Source organism: Dermochelys coriacea, chromosome 25, assembly GCF_009764565.3.
Source record: "Dermochelys coriacea isolate rDerCor1 chromosome 25, rDerCor1.pri.v4, whole genome shotgun sequence".
Classification (NCBI taxonomy): Eukaryota; Metazoa; Chordata; order Testudines; family Dermochelyidae; genus Dermochelys; species Dermochelys coriacea.
Window position 1 is genome coordinate 7635373 of NC_050092.1, and position 19932 is coordinate 7655304.

General features: G+C 45.8%; 1 protein-coding gene across 1 annotated transcript; it reads left to right on the forward strand.

Moving 5' to 3' along the window:
• Positions 1 to 19: 19 nt before the first annotated feature.
• NMRK2 (nicotinamide riboside kinase 2) lies at positions 20 to 12628 on the forward strand. The gene is made up of 6 exons (XM_038384477.1): positions 20 to 81; positions 6884 to 6974; positions 9106 to 9182; positions 11300 to 11371; positions 11624 to 11730; positions 12543 to 12628. The coding sequence occupies exons 1-6, from the start codon at positions 20 to 22 to the stop codon at positions 12626 to 12628; spliced, it is 495 nt and encodes a 164-aa protein (XP_038240405.1).
• The last annotated feature ends 7304 nt before the right edge of the window (positions 12629 to 19932 follow it).

Here is a 19932-nt window from a genome sequence, read left to right on the forward strand (position 1 = left end):
GGAAGAGCTAATTCCCAAGATGATCAGCAGGAGGCACCACGCCGGTGAGTCGTCGCGTCGCTTCACCACGGTATACACATGGTGAGGTTGATGGAAGAATTCTAGCTACCATCATTTGGGAAGATGGATGACCTGCATCAACAGAACAACCCCGTCCATTGCAGTATGAAGCATCTATGCTATGGCACCACAGCAGCATAACTTCAGCGCTGTCTTTGTAGTGCCCGTAACGTAGACATGACCTCAGTTACAGTAAAAGACTAAATCTTAATGAGAAGGCCACGAATGGAAATTAAGACCAAGTCAGTAAGCTTCTTCCGGTCATATGTCCATCTTGACCCTAGAAGTAATACCCCATGGGGGGGTGGGTCTTAGGGTGACAGGTGGGTGGGACCTGACAGGTCAGGGACGGGACTAACGTTTGATTGATGGTAAGCCCCTTATACTACTAAGCTCTGCCATAATCAGCACTTGCCAAAGCACTGTAGGAAACAGTCCTGCCAGGCTCTGGGATAGACTAGGTGACTTAAAAGTAATCTTAGACAGATTAGATTTTTATGGGTAAATGTTGGAAGACGTCCATTTCACCATATACACACAAACCAGCAAAAAATATTTCCATTGATGAGGACTGAAATGTAGAGACAGGCAAGATAAGAAAAATGCTAAGGACATTTACTTAGTATATTTTGACATGTGATGTTGATTCCCCCTTACTCCCAATTTCATGCAACCATGAACATTTAAATTGATAAAAATTGGGGGGGGGAAATGCTTAAAAATAAACATTATCCATCAAAATTACAACAAAATAAAAATCAAATTCTGCCATTCCTACCTAAAAGATTGTGTCTATTGCTAAGGTCTATGAATCAGCCCACATGGGGTAGATTAAAGGTTTGAGTCCCTCCTCTCCTTCTCAATCAAAAGTCACTTATTGTGGTTTTGCCTTCTGCCTGTTTAGAGAGAGCATCTAGTTGGACATATAAAACGGGCTTCTCTGGTGGAGGCATTAATGAGACATGTACAAGAATGGCACATCCTATTATAGCTCAAATCCAAATCTGCCATTTTAACCCAAAATTACTCTGTGTGGCAAATCTTTCTCAGTTTAGTTTCATTAAAAGGGAAGCAAGTCCACAGACATCTATAACTTTAAGCAAGAAAAATACCACGCCAGACCATCCAAAAATTCATAAAGCATGATAAAAAACAAAGCTTTGCCCCCCAAAACATATAATCAACTACTATAGAAATCATTTCAATTCTCAAGCCTTAAAGTGACACTTCAACATTTCCCATAATCTTCCAGGAGTTTTGAAACCCTTTCTACCCAAATTCCCACAAGAAAAGAGCTAAGTTCCACCCCAACCACCACCACTGAAAATTCACCTTCGCCCCACCTGTTTTATGTCAATATTGTTTATTTTAAAATTAAGATAGCCCATGAATGAAGCAACATGTTTGATAATGTATATTATTATCAGATATATGTCATGATAGATGTTTTCAGCCTAACATCCCATGCACAAGACAAGATCCCTGCCCCAAAGAGCTTACAATTATACAGCGTTAATACCATGAGTAAAGAAAATTTCAACACTAGGGGAGATTAATGAAGTGACAATCAAATGGATAGAGGGAAAGCCTTCAACGGAGCGTTTTATGTTTATTTTTGGTGTGTCACATACCGGAACTTTGGGCTGTGATCGTTAGGTTCTTGGGGTATTTGCGACATTTTGTGTATTTGACTTTTAGTCCTACTATAGGCAAGAGCAGTCAGGGGCCCTGGGAAGCATGAGAGTGGAGATTCGTAATAGAACACTGACTACAGAAGTGAGTTTTGAGAAGGGATCCAAAAGAGGAGAACAAGCTAACATGTTGTTACAAAATTCATTGTTGGGTTATTTTCCTTTTTAGTTCCTTGGAAAAAGCATCAAGTTCTATATAAAATTATCTGCTTTCACATACAATTCAAACCAGTTCCAAAATTTTAACTATCAAAATATTTGAACCCTCTTAACTATTTGTAAACATTCTTAATACACAAGTAATATAAAGAGAGGTAACTTATTCTTTATCTGTTTGAGGAGGGTTGGTGGGAGGTATTTGTAGGAATAAAGTGTCAGTAAATAGACTATTTACACACAGTGAAGAAAAAGGAAGTTTCAGATGATCCAGCAAATAATGATACATTGAGAAATGTCATTAGTGATGTTTTAATTAAAACTTTACACGTGTTATGTTTGAAATACAACTATGCAAACACCAGATTACACCAAACTAATGCAATACATTGGTATTTTTATCTCTGGCACAGCTTCTCAGCCCAGGGGTGCAGGGCAGAGGAGGTGCAGGGAGGGTGGGAAAAGCTACATGACCCTAGATCCAACTTTGGGGGAGATCCTCAGCAGGTCATAGCTCCTACTTCACTGAAATGGGGCTATGACGATTCACCCAAGCGGAGGAGCTGCCCCCTGGACTCCCCACTGCAAATGTTGTGCTGTGCTTAAAGTGATGGGAGTATGTTGGGAAACACTGATCTAGACCCATTGGTGACATTTGCAAATCACTCAACCTGTCCATTTTTTTTGTGACCGTCCGTAGACTTATATCATTGGGATGGGCAGACTTCCTGTTCTTAGCGGCCCAAATTCTGAGTGTGTTTGTATTGCCTGGTGATCCTCTAGAAGATGCAGTACACAAAATACTACGCAACCAGATGCTACAATAATTAGTGCCGTGTAAAAGGCCAGCAAGAATCCTTCTCTTCCCTCTTCTCCATGCTGCAGTGTTAATTACAGCCCTGCCAAATTCTTGAGGAAGGCACACGCTCAGTTGGATTTTAGGACATGGTTTATTAGGTGGCCATCTTGGTCTGGATAAGAACAAGGTGACCTCCATGTTGTGACAGTTCCTTGTTCCCCTATTCTGGGCAAAAGGCAGGAAAGTGAAAAGAGCGGGAATAAGTTCTTGCTAAATAACTGGTTTCTATATAAACAAACGAAGGGAGGGGCCAGGGGCTCTTGAGTGCTGGAATCTTTGGGGCTCAGGTGTCTAAAAGCTCTCTTTCTGTGGGGTGGTACACCCTCCCACATTGGTTACTGGTCTGCAGTAGCCACTCACTGAACAAAGTTGTCACCTTGGGGTTTATTAGTTATTTTCTTTTAGGAAGCAGACGCACACTCTCAGACTAAATCCGGTTAATTAGATCTGACACTCACCCACAGAGGATGCAAAGAGGGACAGAGTGGGTCTGAGATGGGGTTACTTACTTGTCTTCGACACCTGTGATCCACCGTTGGTGTCCACCGCTGATCTCACAAGTCCGGATTCTGCAACCTTGCCCCCGGCAGTACCTGAAGGAGGTAGAAAAACATCTTCGCTTTATTGAGTGTCTGTGCACATGTGTTTGCTTATATTCCAAATCTCCAGTGTCCTTAATCCATCCCCTGCCCCTTCCTGCCTTCTTCTTTAGTAAATAAAGCGTTGTGAGTTCATATCCGTGTGGTGGTTTCTTTTATTCCAGCTCTGATAGATGGGCTTAAGCGGGGACCCAGCGGGAGGTATACTGTAAGGCTCCCCGAAGTCTTCTGGTCAGATAGGTTCCCTAAAAATCCTTTCAGCCTGGCACCTGTGAATGCTTTCCAAGACCATTAATGCAACCTCAGTGTGGTAGGAGCGTCTGAGCCCCCTGCATTCTCCTTCAGCTCGGCTTTCAGCCCATCAATCCACTGGCTAAGCCCCCACCTCAGAACTACCCACATGGACAGTAACACCAAGAGCACAGTGCAAAAATTGGCTCTGTGGGGCTGCAAAAGAGTGAAGAAGAAAGGGAGAGAACTTGCCCACCATGTCGTTTAAATAAAAATCAACGGCACGAAGGTTTACAATGGTGCATACAAAGCCTTGCAAAGTAAGGAATCTTTCAGTAAGCTTTTTCAATTGGTCCATCCGCTGATTCTATAAAAGGCACAACAAAAGGGATACACTGTGGTCGGGGAATTCAAATCCAGAATTTTCATCTCTGTTCAAAACAGAGGAGGTTTAAGTGTGTTCGGTGCACTGTTAACATCATATTGATCTGAAAAAAATCATTCAAAATTATCTCCAGGTTAACATCAGCTTTTTTTTTTAACCTTCACCTCAAAAGGTCCCCAGTTCCTTATACCTGCAAAAGCATTTGGGTCTCAGTATTTCATTTTAGGACTAAGAAAGCAGGGCCTTTGGAAAGAATAAAGGTTTCTTTCGGGGCAGGTTCTGCAATCTTTGCTCACACTGAGTAGTACATATTCAGGTGTGTAGTCCAACTCAAGTCAATTCCCATGAGTAAGTGCTATTCAATAGGAGTCAATTTTGCAAAAGCAGGTGCTTAGGAAGGCCACCCATATAACTGTTCATGAGTTTGTGTCAACATGGAAGAAATAAGCCCAAATAGTGGTCGGTTAAGCCAACGTGCCCATCCCAATAAAGCCTCAAGGGGTGGTAGCCCAACAGGATTTCATGGCATTCCCCTACATTCTTCTTTGAAATGTTCCTCTAAAAATCACTGAGTGCTCATGCTTTCGCTGTGAGACACTTAGAAACACAGGAGAAATGGAAGGGAAGGCAAAGCAATTGTGTGTGTGACTTCAAGGAGAAGGCAAGACTTTTCATTTTGCCATTACAAACCTCCCTCCCCTACCCCAGCAGTCCCTGTGGAAATGTTAAAAGGGGCGACATTCTCAGCTTGCCCATTACTAATTTAGGCAAAGGAAAGGTTTGCCAAGAAGGTATTTATAACCCAGCTAGCAAGGGGTAGTAAGGGGGTCTGGGAGGAGTGGAAAACAGGTGCCGTTGCAGTGCGCAGGACCCAGCTACTGAGATCAGGGCTGTCTAAGAACAGCTTCTAAAGTATTGCCTCTCATGAGAGTCCTGGTGCTTTTCCATCACCCTGTGGGGCATGGCAAGGCTGAGGGACGGGGGAGGTCATTGCAGTAGTGGGGTATAAATTAAAGGCGCTCCTGTCTTTTTTCCTCAATGAAATAGTCAAGCAACTTGCAAGGCAGAGCTTAGAGCAAGAGGCCAGAGACAGGCACTTGTTTGGGGAGAGAAAGGATCAGGCATTGCTTTGCTCCACTTTCATTTTCTCCTGAATCCAAGTTTCTTCCCTCCCCAGTCCTGCTGAGGACGCAACTCCAGGAAGATGAAATACATCATAGGTATGACAGGTTATGGGGGGGGTAAGTTGCTTGGTGATACTGCATTTATTTCCTGCTTTTTATTTTTGTTGCACGCAGCATGCCCTGAGGTGTGAAGATTAGATGTACTTTTATGTGGCAATAAGGCGGGGATTTAAATAAGGCAAAATCTAGTACTAATGTCTAATTCTAGGTCATGCTTGTTTTTTTGCATATGGGGAGCTCTCTGCAGGTTGGGATTTATATAGCAATAAAGGGAGGGAGCTGAAGCCAGAAAATCTATCATTATATGTGATTTCTAAGTAGGTTTAAACAGTGAAGAAAATGAAAGAGGCTTTCAGTGCAGAGTGAGGTTTTAAGCGTTCCACTGCAAAACACAGGGGCGGGGAGGAAGTTGATGGAAAAGCTTCTTAAAATGAACGCAAAAAGGAGAGTCTTTTTTCCCTTCCCCCTCCAACTGTGAGAGACGGGGAAGTAGATCAGCATAAACCTCCAGAATTGGCTGACTGCAGGGGACAGATCCTCTGTGGGTGCCGGTTGTCATGGGCCATTCCACTGACACCAGTGGAGGATCTGATTTATATGGTATGAAAAATCAAGCAAGTGTGAAAGCTTTGGAATGAAATGTTCAAAGTTGGCACATTCAGCCCTGATGACTCCCACCCTCCTCTGGGGAGGAAAATCCCTCCACTTGGGGATGCAGTTGTGGAGGGGAACGTGGGAGTTTGAATCCAGATCTGCCCCAAGACTCATTCACAGGACAGCAAAGGTAGACTCCCTGCGTTGGTTATATTTAAGGCAGCTGTTTAAAGCATTTTCCTCTTGTGGCAGATTTTTTTTAAAGTCTCAAGGATCTTGGCTGTATCAACTGATGTATCCTAAATCCCACAAATAGCAGGGTAATGGGGCTAGAGCAATGCCAGTAAGAAGACATTTGGAATCTATTTTTAAAATGGCACATTCATTGAAAGGGTGCCTGCCTGGGCCAGTCCCCATCGAGTGAATCCCTGGGAGACGTCTGCTCACGTTCCTTGTTCATAGTCCCAGGATTTAAAGACAGGGGCGATATTTTAAGTGAGCAACTTTGCCCCTTCAGGGCTGAAGCCACGTGGGACTCAGAGAGTTCAGGGCTCTCATTAAAACACACATAGCAGAGATCCTGGGCCCCAACAGGGGAGCAATTTAACTAGAGGTTTAATAGAACGCCCTGCATTTGAGACTGAGGGGAACAATCTGAAGGACGGGAGGACTTTCCCCCTGACTGGAGGGTTCCCCTCTTTTGGCTCTGGTTCTTGAGAAGAGGACCCTGGGGAATGTTGTGAAGGCCACGTCTATAACGGAACTAGATAAATTCATGGACGATAGGTCCATCAATGGCTATTAGCCAGGATGGGCAAGGATGCTGTCCCTAGCCTTTTTTGCCAGATCCTGCTGGGGGCAAGAAATATTGAAGCAAAAGTGATGGGATTAATGTAAGAAACATCCCTTCCTTCCATCAGGGCAAACAGTGTGGAGCCTGCTGGCCTTCAACACATGCAACAAATCAGAACTCTTGATTAAAGATTCTTTTTAATTCATATAACTCAGAAGCAGATAGACCTGGTGGTAATGGAAATACCCTCTGAAGAGCTGCTGTTCGTCAGCAGTAATTGTACATTGTACTAATGCATCTTCCCTAATGCCGCTTCAAATTTTCTATTTAGCGTGACCAACGGTGGCAAAACCACTTTGACCAACCGGCTTATCAAAGCTCTTCCAAACTGTTGTGTTGTCCATCAGGATGATTTTTACAAGGTAAGTATAACTTCTCTGCCTAGTTAATGTATTTATAAGTGCTTATATATTTAATGTATTTATCTATTTAGTACAATGTCAAGTATGTACCATAGGGAAGTTCGGTGTGCGTTTGTGAGGTTAAGTTGTTTAGGAAGAACATATTTCATTTTTAAGTTGTTTTGGACAGACTGATATATAATTGCCTTTTACTAAATGCTAGTATGTTAGTTTCAACACAGTATGTAGAACCCAGCGTGTTAGGCCAACAAGGTTGGAACATACCGAATTATCATTTCCACAGCCTATCTCCTGGAGTTTTAATTTCATCTAACCTTAGATCAGCCCATGGTTTTAAAGGAACCTTTTTTTTTTTTTTTTGCTTTTTGTTCAATTATTTTCCTAGCTTGTTGCCACCTTGACCTTTTCTTGCTCTCATTCTCTTTCCGCTGCTTTCAAATGATCTTTTATGACAAAGCTGCAAGCAGGTCGGCATTTATCATTTGAAACAAAGCCAAACCAATCTATCGTCCTTTAGGCACATCCTCAGAAGTATTGAGGCTCCTAACTGTCACTGATTTCAATGGAAGTTAAGAGTCAAAATACCTTTCAGGAGCTGGGCCAGGAAGAGTGTTATGTCAGGGGAGTGGTCCCACTCTCTAACACCATTAGCTCTGTTTTACCTCTGTAGGACCCTGAGCCAAAGCAAATGGAAGTCAGTGGAAAGACTCCCACTAAAGGTAGTGGGTGTGTTGGATCAAGACCAAGCCACGTTAGAACATGTCCCCAGATTGTGTGTCGCGCTTTAACAGTTTCCATAATGGTTATACCATAGTTTGATCCCACTGATATAGGCAAGACCAAGCCATGTTATGATGATACAGTTGGAGCATTCCTATTTTAATAACACGATACCTGCAGCCTCGTGGATTTTCTTGTGCTGACAGACCTATCAATGTCCAACCTTCATAAGCATAAATGAAGTGTATATATTGCTCCGTTGGGAGCGTATCTTCACCTTAACCCACAAAGTGCAGCTAGATTAATGCTAATAGGAGTTTAGGGTAAAGGGGGTGGAGTTCTCGCTAACTTTTTCTGTAAAATATATCATTTCACTCTGACATGTTTCATCAATAAAACAGGGCTGCAAATGCAGGGTGATCAGTTAGCTAAGATGCGATCACAACCTGGGCCCTGCCGCACTAAACGACGAAGCTAGTGTTCACTTAACCCTAACCCTAACCTTTTTACAGCCCCATAACTCTGAGCCAGCAGCCAGCAACTGCCAACTGCCAGCAACTGTCATGCTGTTAAGTCTGTTATGATGTCACCAGAGCAACAACCATCAAATTGCATCAAATTGGGGGGGAAGAGATAGCTCAGTGGTTTGAGCATTGGTCTGCTAAACCCCGGGTTGTGAGTTCAATCTTTGAAGGGGCCATTTAGGAATCTGGGGCAAAAATTGGGGATTGGTCCTGCTTTGAGCAGGAAGTTGGACTAGATGATCTCCTGAGGTCCCTTCCAACCCTGGTATTCTAGGACATGTGCAAATCAGATCAGAAAAGTGTGTTGGAAAGACAGAATGATTACACGTCAGATGCTTGCCCTTTGAAGGCCAGCCTCTGTCAGGTGTGGGTTTGTTTGGTATTTCCACAAAATCAATGACATTTGATGATCTATCCTTTCAATCTTTTGGGGCTGCCAAGACAGGTACCTCTAAATTTGAGCTAAGATTAAGCAAGTTTTACTATGCTGACCCACAGCTTTTACTGGAAGTGTTCGTTACACTAATTCCTACTATGCTGAACATGTGATGTGGCAATTGTCACTTAACACTACTGGTGTTTTTTATATCCAAAGATTCTATTTCTTTGTGTAAAACCATGGTCCGATATCTAATCAGATCTGGCATTATTAGACTATGTTAAACTTAGAATCCTTTGTCAGAAGCAGTCCCCTTGGGACAAGAGAGGAAACGAACTTTCTGAAGCTCTCAGGCTGTGGGAAAGATGGGGCTGTAAAAAGGTTAGGGTTAGGGTTAAGTGAACACTAGCTTCGTCGTTTAGTGCGGCAGGGCCCAGGTTGTGATCGCATCTTAGCTAACTGATCACCCTGCATTTGCAGCCCTGTTTTATTGCTCTCTATATTTCAGCCACAAGATCAGATAGAAGTCAGGGAAGACAACTTTAAACAGTGGGATGGTAAGAGCAATGGTCGCTGTAGGAAGCAGTAAGGTATATTTTTAACTCTAATATTAAGATTTAATGGTACATTTCCATAATTCTATATTACAAGTTTATATTTACACACTTTCATGCCTCTGTGGTTTGTGGCTTTTGACTGTTAGTACATAGGTTTGTGTGTTAGCCTGGGATAGAATTTGGGGTTCGACTTTTTGATATTCTTATATCTTCTACTAATATGTGTAAACAGAGGACAAAAGACACTGTGTATGGTGCTTCCAGATGGGTTTGTAAGTACAATGGGAACAGCTAAGAGCAATTAAAGTGTTACTGGAGAGCACACTTGAAGATTGCCTCAACGCCTATCTCAAGGCAAGGTCAAGCAACCAGTCAGGAGGGGCAAAGAGGGATGGGGGGGAAGGTATAAAACACTAAAAGACCAAAGAAATGCCTGTCCCTGACGGTAGCACAACCTCACTCCTTTCCCCTCCCAAGGGGTACAAAAGAGGTGGGATGAAGACCCCACACTCAAAATGAAATGTCCCTAATTTGTAAGGGATGGGACTGTGGGCGTGCATTTCAGGGATAATTATACCTGCTGGGGATGGGGAGAGGAGACACTGGGAAACAAGGCTCTGCGGTGTCCGAGCTATGGGACACCTGCTTGCTGGAAACTAACCCCGATAAAGATTGCATTGCCTGCACTTTGAACTTCTGATCTTCTGCTTTCTGTCTGAGTGACAAGAACCAGGGGAGAGGGGGAAGGGAAAGCCCTCTAATAGCCTCCTGCGAGGTAAATCCTTGATTAGGAATTGGACTGAGCTCAGCAATTCATTTCACATTTGCACAAAAATGACATTTTTCTGCATCTTCTTGCAGGGAAAAATTAGTTTTGGAGGTGGGGAGTAGGGGACTGGGTTGAAAAAGGAGGGGGACAGAAGTCTCCAAGACTTATATATCCACACATATAACCTTAATGTGACTTTAGTGAAATACAGTTTACAACTATAAGACTTCCATGAAGCATTACAGGTGCCTTGCATCAGAATCTTAGCTCTCAACAAGATTTATTTACTGTATAAGAAGTGACGGTTTTCATCTAACAGAACTTCATGGGGAACAAATATTGAATAATGGGCTCTTCCATCTAGCAGAGACGGCATAACATGGTCCAATGGCTGGAAGTTGGACAAATTCAGACTGGAAATAAGGCATACATGTTTAACAATGAGTAATTAACTGAAGGTTATTGTGGGTTCTCCCACACTGGTAATTTTTAAATCAAGTTAGGAGGTCCTTCTAAAAGATCTGCACTAGGAATTATTTTGGGGAAGACAGAAGATCATCCAAGATGATGATCACAATGGTCCCTTCTGGCCTTACCCTCGGTGAGTGGTTCTGTGAGGATAGCATGTGCAAGGACACCTGCTCAACATTTAAACGTTGAGTCTATCAGGCTTCACCAGTAGCGGCAACCTACTTTCTGAAGCTGAATGTCAAATGTAAATGGGTTGTCTCCACAGATTATATATTAGGAGAGCCTCACTGAAGACTACATCGGTAACTTGCCTAGGGCCCTAGGCCTGTACAGTGCCTGAATGAAGCGGAACAGTGTTGCCCAAATGAGACTCTAGGTCCCATTATGAAATGCTCCATCTTAAAGTGAATGGCCTAGATTTAGGCCAAGATGGAACGCTGCATTCTGGGAGCCTTCATGGGAGGTATCAGAATTCTGTCAGTCGAACTTTGCACCACCCTGCTGTACAAATCTGATTGGTCTTGCAGTGATCCTCTGGTCTGCTCTGGCCTCTCCAATGAGTGTTTTTTCAGCCTAGTAGGAGCATAATTCAAGTCAAATGTGAAAGAATTAACAGCCTGCATTGGTTTTCCCCCTATGATCACGGGCTGATTAGCTTTCCTGTGCCAAATCTGGCTGTTCAGGCCCCTTTAGATACCTTACTTCTGTGCAGTACACAAGAGTATTTGTAAATGCCAGGCTGATTGAAGCAGTGTCTGCAGCAGAATTTGAAGCAATGGCACGCCAAGTCATAAAGGAAATGTAGAAAGCTTTTATTTGTTGCAGCGTGGCCACTAGCATTTGTCTCTCTGTCCCAGGAAATAAGTAGTAGTGATCTAATGTTGCCTTTTTCCCCGCTTCCCCAGACCGCTGATTGACTTGTTCAAAAAACGCTACTATCTGACAGTTCCCTGTGACCAATGCAAGAGGAGAAGGCGGTAAGCTAGTCGCTTGAGCTAAGTTTAATAATACTTGGCTTTGGTCTAGGTTACAGATCTGAACGCTGACATTCTGGAGTGACCTTAAAATAGGTACCAACCCTATCCCTTAGGGAACAGACGGTGCTCTGCAACTCATGACACATATACTATTGAACAACCATTAGATACCTGCCTTTGGTCTTCAGCCTTGTGCCAGACACAATAAAACCTGGTAATCTAACAGATTCCTTTCCATTTTAACACCCACAGCACACAACATTATCCTATCCCTGGCCCACCTGGTCTTTTCAATGGACATGTGTGGCCCATGCATTTAAAATACAGGAAGGAAATGGAGACCCATGAGGTTGATGTTGGTAAGTTACTCTTGATGCAAACGGTGGGATTGGGCCACTGATTTAATGCAGTCAAAGACTTCATTCAAGGAGGTCGTTCCCTGTAATTCTACTGGCTGCTCTTTTGCTTGTGATGAAGCCAAGAACACTGGCCTGGATTCTGCTCACTTGAACTTTTGCAGCCTCATTAACTTGAATGAAATTGCTCAGGGGTAGCTAACAGCACAATTTGGCCCAGTGTTGTAAGTGGACGTATCAGCATGAACACCACACAAGCCTCACAATACATCAAGTTGTGAAGTCTTTTTGCATTTTTAAGTAATTTGGGAGACATCATGACCCCATTCTGACTTCCTTTCCCCTATGCCTATCTACCTGATGAGGAAGAACAGTGATGTGGCTAAACACAGGATTGAGGCAGGAGGCCTAAATTCTATTCCCATCTTTGCCATAGATTTGCTCTGTGACCCTAAATGAGTCATTTAACCTGCATTTCCCCTCTCCTGATATGGGGACAATACTGATCTACCGCATAAGACTGTTGGGGTGATCCATATCTCTAAAATGATCTTTGATTAGAAAACACCCTTCAAAAGCAAAGTGTTATTTATAACCATGCAGACATAGGAACAGGTTATTCCTGGAAGTCTAAACCAAAATGAGAGACTATGTGGAACGAGATTTATTTTGGATGAAAATGCAGGTGTTTTGCGGCCGGGGGTTATTTTGTGCTGGCCACCCGCAAAACCTGGTTCAAGGGCCTTTTTAAACTTGACCTTCACAAAAGCCATTCTGACTGCAAACAAATCACTGGTTGTTTTTTTTCCTTTCAGTTTATCTGGATAGATTGAAGTTCAGATATGAGCTGGACAATCAGGTCTTCGAAGAGATTCAGAACATGCTTTTAAATTGTTCATAGGGAAATATGCATCTGCTTCTATGTGTATTGGTCCACCCCACTGAAACAGCACACTCCTTCCATACTAGGGGATTATTTTCTTCCTGCTTTTCAGGGTCTGAGGAGAACTGAAAGACCCAGGTACAGAGTTGATGTAAATAGTACTTTAGACATTAGAAGATAGAATTCTGTAAGGTTTATTTGGGGAAACCAGTCATATATTGTCCTTTGGAAAAGATCTTATGTATATAATTGAGAAAAATGAAGAGAAGTTATTTACAACTCAGCCACAGGCCGGTGTTTATATTCCACTGGTTTAAATATGTAATGGGTTAAGATGCATTTTTATAACTAAACACAAAACATTCAGAAAACCACCATTTGGTCTGCCTGTATTTTTGAGCCGATGTTAAACCTTTGTTTTATTGTTTGTGATACCATCTTTTAAGTTTGAATTTTTTCAAACGGAGCTGATATGAAGGAAATTAGCTGTATGTCAGCCAAACCTCTACATATTATTTTATGCTTGAACCAAATTTGCACTTACCCTAAAATATTGTGGCTTTCACGAGGCTAGTTCCTCTTCCACCCTGGAGTTCTCCACAGTTCCGTACCTCTTAATTATCAATACCTCTGTGAGTTTATTGATGTTGCCACCACCACAATCCCCATGCAGTAGATCGATCTTCAATCCTTTAATCCTCAGCCCTACCTCCAGGAAGCGGCAGCAGGTCTCTCACCAGCCAGAAACCTGGTCTCTGCTAGCCTCCCCTTTGTACCTAGTGCCTGTGCTTTTTAACTACCATCTCAGCTGATGGGATAATTAACCACTTATCTCATCAGCCCACAGTCTGATTAGATATTTTAGTCTTCCTCCCCTCAATCAGGGCTTCTCTGGGGAACTAGTAAGTGACCAGAATGCTGGATCAGCTGCTGGCTCTCAGCACTCTGGCACAATGGTCTGGTTCACACTCTATAGTCAATTGCCTTTTGTAAGATAAAGAATGTTGAGTGGGAGCTCATGTCTCCTCTTCATCTTGTAATCTGAGCATGAAAGTTATTCAGTCTTGAATTCCCCAGTTACTAGGACTGGATCAACAGCAGAAAGGGCCATGCTATGGTGGGTAAAAGTCAGAGGGCAGAATCTGGACCACAGTTGCACTTTGGCAGTGCCCGGGACTTTGCTGGGATTGCACCGATACGAGTGAGGGAAGAATTGGCCCAGACGTTAATATTAAACTTAAACTGATCTGAACTGGGAAACTGAACCACTCCTGAAAAGTTTTTTTCAGGTATTTGTCCTGAAACATCTTCAAGTTCTAATACAGGTCCTGATCCTGCAAATGTTTAAACATCTACTTCAAGCACGTAAGCAGTTTGATTCAATTCCGCAGGCCTATCCTCATGCTCAAAGTTAACTACATGCTCAAGTGCTGTGCTAATCAGTCATACACTGGACAAAACCCTCTTCAATAACATTTCAGAATCAAGCAGCTGGACCTGTGATCAGAGTAACGTGTCCTGGAGGGGCGCTTTTAAGCATATAATAAATTGTGCACTTGGCAAAGGCTTCCTATCAAACAGTAGAATACCCCAGTCACAATTTCATGAGCTGTAAATTTCACGAGGAGTTTTGCTTTTTTCCAGGTATTCATCTGGCAAGACGGACGCATATGCAAAATTTACGGTAAGAACGCTGCAAGTCACCTTTGGCTTTTGTTTTTTTTTTAAGCCAATAAATAATAATTAATAAATAAATAAATAAATAGCAGCAAAACTGGGGTCTTGTTTCCTTTCATCTATTTGCCTTTTTAAGGAAAATCAAAGATGAAACAGGATTTTTTTCACAATCAGCTTGAAGTCATGCCGAGGCCGTAGAAAGGTACAATAGTTGTGCAAATCCTAAGGCTGGAGGCTGAACTGTAGAAATAGAGCTTGGCACGGAGAATAACTCCAGGTGGCATAGGCTGGGCCTTTAGAGAAACATAGGAGGAATTATGCTTCTGTGGCCAAAGAACAAGACTGCAGGATAGGACATCTCTTTTCTATTCCCTTCTTTACCACACAGACTTTCTAGGGGATCTTTGGGAAGGCTTTCTGCCTTAGGTCATGTCTACACTTAAAATGCTGCATCGGCACAACTGCTCCAATGCCAGTGAAAGGGAAGACTGCCTGGACAGCAGGTCCCGGGAGACTTTGATATATGCACTCTGCTGGAAGGGGAAACTATAGTGACCTGGCTGGAGGCCAAGCCATGAAGCATTATATCATAAGGACAGACAAACTGGGTCAGACCAATGGTCCGTTTAGCCCAGTATCTTGTCTTACAGTGGGCAGTGCCAGATGCTTCAGAGGGAATGAACAGACCAGGCAATTATTGAGTGATCCATCCCCTGGCGTCCAGTCCCAGCTTCTGGCAGTATAAAATTATTAGAAATCTAAAAGAGACTATTAAATCCTTAACAAGATGTCACCCAAAATGCCCCAAATAGTGGTTAAAATGTGGTTCTCTAAAGACCTCTGCTGTGCTTCCAACAGAACGGGATCTGGTAACATCTCCCTCCTCGTACCAAGCATAGAGCCCCTTGTAACAATAAGAAAAGGAGTACTTGTGGCACCTTAGAGACTAACAAATTAATTTGTTAGTCTCTAAGGTGCCACAAGTACTCCTTTTCTTATTGCGAATACAGACTAACACGGCTGCTACTCTGAAACCTTGTAACAATAGGATCTAGAAATTTACCCTGATGATGAATTTAATTGTAAGTAGTAAGTAAAAGTGCATAAGATAGCACAGTAACCTACAACAATACATGCGGCAGATGTGCAAGAAAACCAGACAGAAAAAACAGATTAGTCTAAACCAAAAAGGCCACGTTGATGTAATCCAAGGACAGATGACATTTTGCATGTGAAACACAGATGATGTGGAGATGAAACCAAACTTGATGGGTTGGATATTAGGCCTAACTGATGGACAAATAATGAGGGGATGGGCTAGTCCACCCATCCCTCCCTATCTGGGTCCTTAAAAGAAAGATTTGGAAGTAGGGGGACAGAAAGGAAGAACCTCAAGGACAACAAATGGAGGCTATTGGAGGAGCTTCAAAAGCATGGCTGCCACCCCCGTCGTCTCCTGGGACCTTCTTCATTCTACTGCTGAGGGATGCCCTGATCCGACTGTGCCAGAGGGGTGGCAACGTCATCTGGATCCTCCTCTATCAGCTCCAGCTGAATCCGAGATACCGTCTGGGATGAAAGGACTTTAACAGCAGCAGCAATTGCAGCTCCAGCTCATCTCAACTGACTTCTTTTCCCCCAGCAGGACAGTCATAGAATAGAAATCATAGAATATCAGGGTTGGAAGGGACCTCAGGAGATCATCTAGTCCAACCCCCTGCTCAAAGCAGGACCAATCCCCAATTTTTGCCCCAAATCCCTAAATGGCCCCCTCAAGGATTGAACTCTCAACCCTGGGTTTAGCAAGCTAATGCTCAAACCACTGAGCAGTCTTTGATACCATGGAAGAAACTGTCACACAAGGAGGATTTTTCCTTCTAAAACTCTCACCAGCTAATGAGACAAAGAACAAGGGATGTTGTTACAATGACAGCCTGACTTAACACTTTACATTGCAAAGGCTTTCCCTGTTTTTCCTTCTTTCTGTATCTTTAATAAAAGGTTTAAAGGATTTTTAATGGGGTGTTTGCCATGGTACTAAGCAGGCGGGGGTCTCTGTAGAGTAGCGGTCCCCAAACTTTTGAGGGTTGCACCCCCTCTTGGGCCCCTGTCCGTGCCCCTGGCCTCTCCCTGGAACAGGGTCCGGGAGCAGGGCCATGGCTTTAGAGGGGGATGTGGACAGGGGTAAGGGGCTGAGGCTGGGGCCACAGCTGTGGGTGGTCTTGGAGCAGGGCCACAGCCAGGGACCAAGACTGGGGGGCAGGGGCGAAGCCAGAGCTGCAGCCGGGCTGCGGTGGGGGCCAGAAGCCGGGCCCGCAGCTTGGGTAAGGCTCCACTCCCAGCCTCAGCTCTGGGCCAGGAATGGAGCTGCAGCCTGTGGGCAAGGCTGGGGGCTGGGGCAGGACCAGGAGCAGAGCCTCCGCCGGGCTGTGATGGGGGCCAGCCGCTGGGCCATCGGCCAGATGCAGAGCTGCGCCGAGGCTGGGGATGGGGCTAGGCTGGGGCTGGGACATGGGACATGTCTGTGGACTGGACCAGAGCAGAGTTGGAGGTGGGGAGAGGCTGAGTGGTGCTTCTTTCCTGCCCCCCTGGGGGCTGGCACGGGCCCCACCACGCCTCCTGGACATTTCTCCACACCACCCCTAGGGGCATGCACCCCACAGTTTAGGGACCACTGCTGTAGACCAATCCCGGACCTTGTCCAACACTGTCTAATGTTGGATAGTGACTGGGTTATGTTAACACCGTTAGCCCATATACTCCATCCAAATTAATACAACAGGTCACCCCATGAAATAACTACTCCAGAGACACAGCAAATCAATGGGGTAACTTCCAAGAACCTGTTTCCCTCAAGGGCCCAGAATAAGAACCATAAGTAAGAGAAACATTCCACAAGCTTTAGCACTATGTGACTCTCGCAGAGTCCCGAGACAACTGCTGCTATAGGATTTCCATGCATCCACTTCTGTGCCGGCTGTGGTGACAAATATCCACGCAGACGTGCTGGCTCTACCGCACGAGGGAGTGAGACAAATTCAGCCCTTGTGCAACTGCGGGGAAGTCGACAGATCTGCACCTGTTGACACCATCTCTGCATTCAGTGTTTTGTTAAATGCAGCGCTCCTAGGAGGGGGGGGAAAGAGGCTCGCCAGGCACTCCTGGGCGTTGGCAGTCTTAAAAGACGTCATTTACAACTAAACTGGACGACGCCCGTGAGAATACGCTGCCGGGCTCTGTATTGCGTCGGCTCTGAGGTTGTGGCCAAGTGATCCCACGAGCCTTTCCCACCTTTAGTTTCCATCAATCTCCATTTCCAGCCCTTAGGGAGAATGAGGCCAGTTGTGTCAGCAAGTCACGCTTAACCCCTGACAGGGGGACCCTCGGATCAGCCATGATCAGCTGGCACATTTTTAACTCCCCTTGTTCCGGCCGGCATTAGATGCTTAGCAATACTTAGGAGACACTAGGATGCCCTGGACCAGGCACTGGCTGAGGAACCGGGAGAGCTGGGTCCTATTCCTAGCTCTACCGCTGATCAACTCCATCCCTTCCTCTCGGTTTCCCTTCCCACCCGCCAATCTATTTAGATTGTAAACTCTCCAGCGCAGGGATGGTGCCTCATTCAGTGTCTGGGCAGCGCCCAGCACAATGGGGTCCTGAGCGTGGCGCTAGTCGGCGTCACTGGACAATTTCCCAGCACCCGGCCCTTTCTGCAAGAACTGGCAGGTTTTCAGAGCTCTGAAGGCGGAAGGAGGAGAGTGTCCTGGGAAGCCAGGAGCAACAGGGAAGCGTAGCGTGAGACAGGATTCAGGTCTGTGGCGGAAGCCCACTGCTTCCCGCCCTCGGGAGAGGTTCGCAAGGCTGGGATTGGGTGCCAGCCTCCTTCAAGCCTCGAGGAGAGCCAGCGGCCCTGCCTAGAACTGCAGCCTTGGCAGCCCACAGCTTGAGGAAATAGGCCAGAGACTTTTGGAACCATCCTGCAGAGGTCAGGTCACCCCTGCTCACCCCCAACAGAAATCACAGCCTCGGCAGGGTGGGACTGGAAACGCCGGAAATGCTCAGAGCTGAGCTGCGGGACTCCGAGACAGCCCCGCCGAACGCCAGACGAGGGGGAGGGAGAGCCAGTTTAAACCCTGATGAACTGCGACCGAAAAGCCAGTCTGGAGGTCAGTGTAGCAGTCGCAGCAGGGTGTTTGTGCCGGTCCCGGCTTTGCCTCCACCAGCTCCCTCCCGAACGCCAGCCACCGTGGGATTCGCTGGGGCCTGCCAGCTGCCCAGGCCTGCAAAGGATCTTTCCGATCTCCACATCCAGAGGGGCACAGGTCAGCAGGGGGTGCATAGGTCACCCTACAGCGCTCGAGGGGAGCACTGTAGAATTCGACACACAGGCTCAGACCAGTGGTGCTTCCGGTGCTGGTACACCAGGCATGAGCCTCCCTTGTGATTTGCACAACCGCATTGGTCTGGTTACATCACAGGGGCGCCACAGCCACGCGGGACTGTCTTCTGCTGCCGTCAGTGCACGATGCTCCATTCAGTTTCCCTTCTCCCCAGTGAGTCCACGGCTGGCTTCCCAAGTCACCCTGCTCCTTCCACCCAGCCATGACCCCAGCCTGAGAGATCCCTCCACCTGTGGCTGCAGCAGGGTGTCCCACCCCCCAACCATAGCCACAGTTTCCTTCTGCCACTCTCAACTTTGGGCTTTCTTCCCAGTTGCCCTCCATGCCTGGAAGCCCTTCCTCCTCATCAGTTAGCTCTTTGTGGAAAGCTCCACCAATGCCATCCCCGCTCCCAGCTTCCCCATACCCTGGGTCTCTCAGGATGCCTCTCCTGGATTTTGCTTTTCAGGCTATCGGCAAGTTGGGGCAGGGGCAGCATTATTCTGCTGCTCATACAGCCCTACCTCGTTCTCTGTGCTTAGTGAATCGCACTATCCAGGCCCTCAGGGACACACAGCCCAGGTCTCATGGGGCACGGGTGCTGAAACATCTCACATTTGCTTCAGAGTCCAGATGGCGAGCCCTGGTGAGCTGAGGAGACCAGGCCGGCTCCAGGCACTGGCTGTGGCCATCAGAACCAGGTTATGCTGGGACTCCTTTCCTGCTGATGAATGCCTTTGGCTGATCAAGGCAGCACCAGGTCTCAGTTTCCCCTCCTGCAAAAAATGATATTGGCGTCTTTGGAAAAGCATGGAAAGATTTAGGGGTGAAAAGTGCTAGATCAGAGCTAGGCAATATTAGTAGGTGGCTCCGCCCAGCGTCTATTCGAAGGGGACTCTGAATTGCAGCCCAGGTGCTCCTGCTCGTGAATTGATCAGACAGGGTGTCCTCTCCCCCATACAAGGCTATTGCAGTGGTGCAGCGTGGGACAGTGGTTAGTGAACAGCAGACTGACCTGAGCTTCCCATCTAGAATGGGTTATGGGGGAGTAACCGCCCCGCTGCACCACACTCAGGAACATCCAGCAGTTGCAAGTTTCTTAAGCTTCCCGGACCCCACCACGGGGGACCGGGGGGCAGCCAGAACCATGGACCCTGCCGTGGGGGGCCAAGGGGTAGCCAGGACCACAACCCCAGACCCTGCTGGGCCCTCAGACCCCGCTGCATAAGGCCTTGGGGCAGCCAGGACCCCAACCCCACTTGG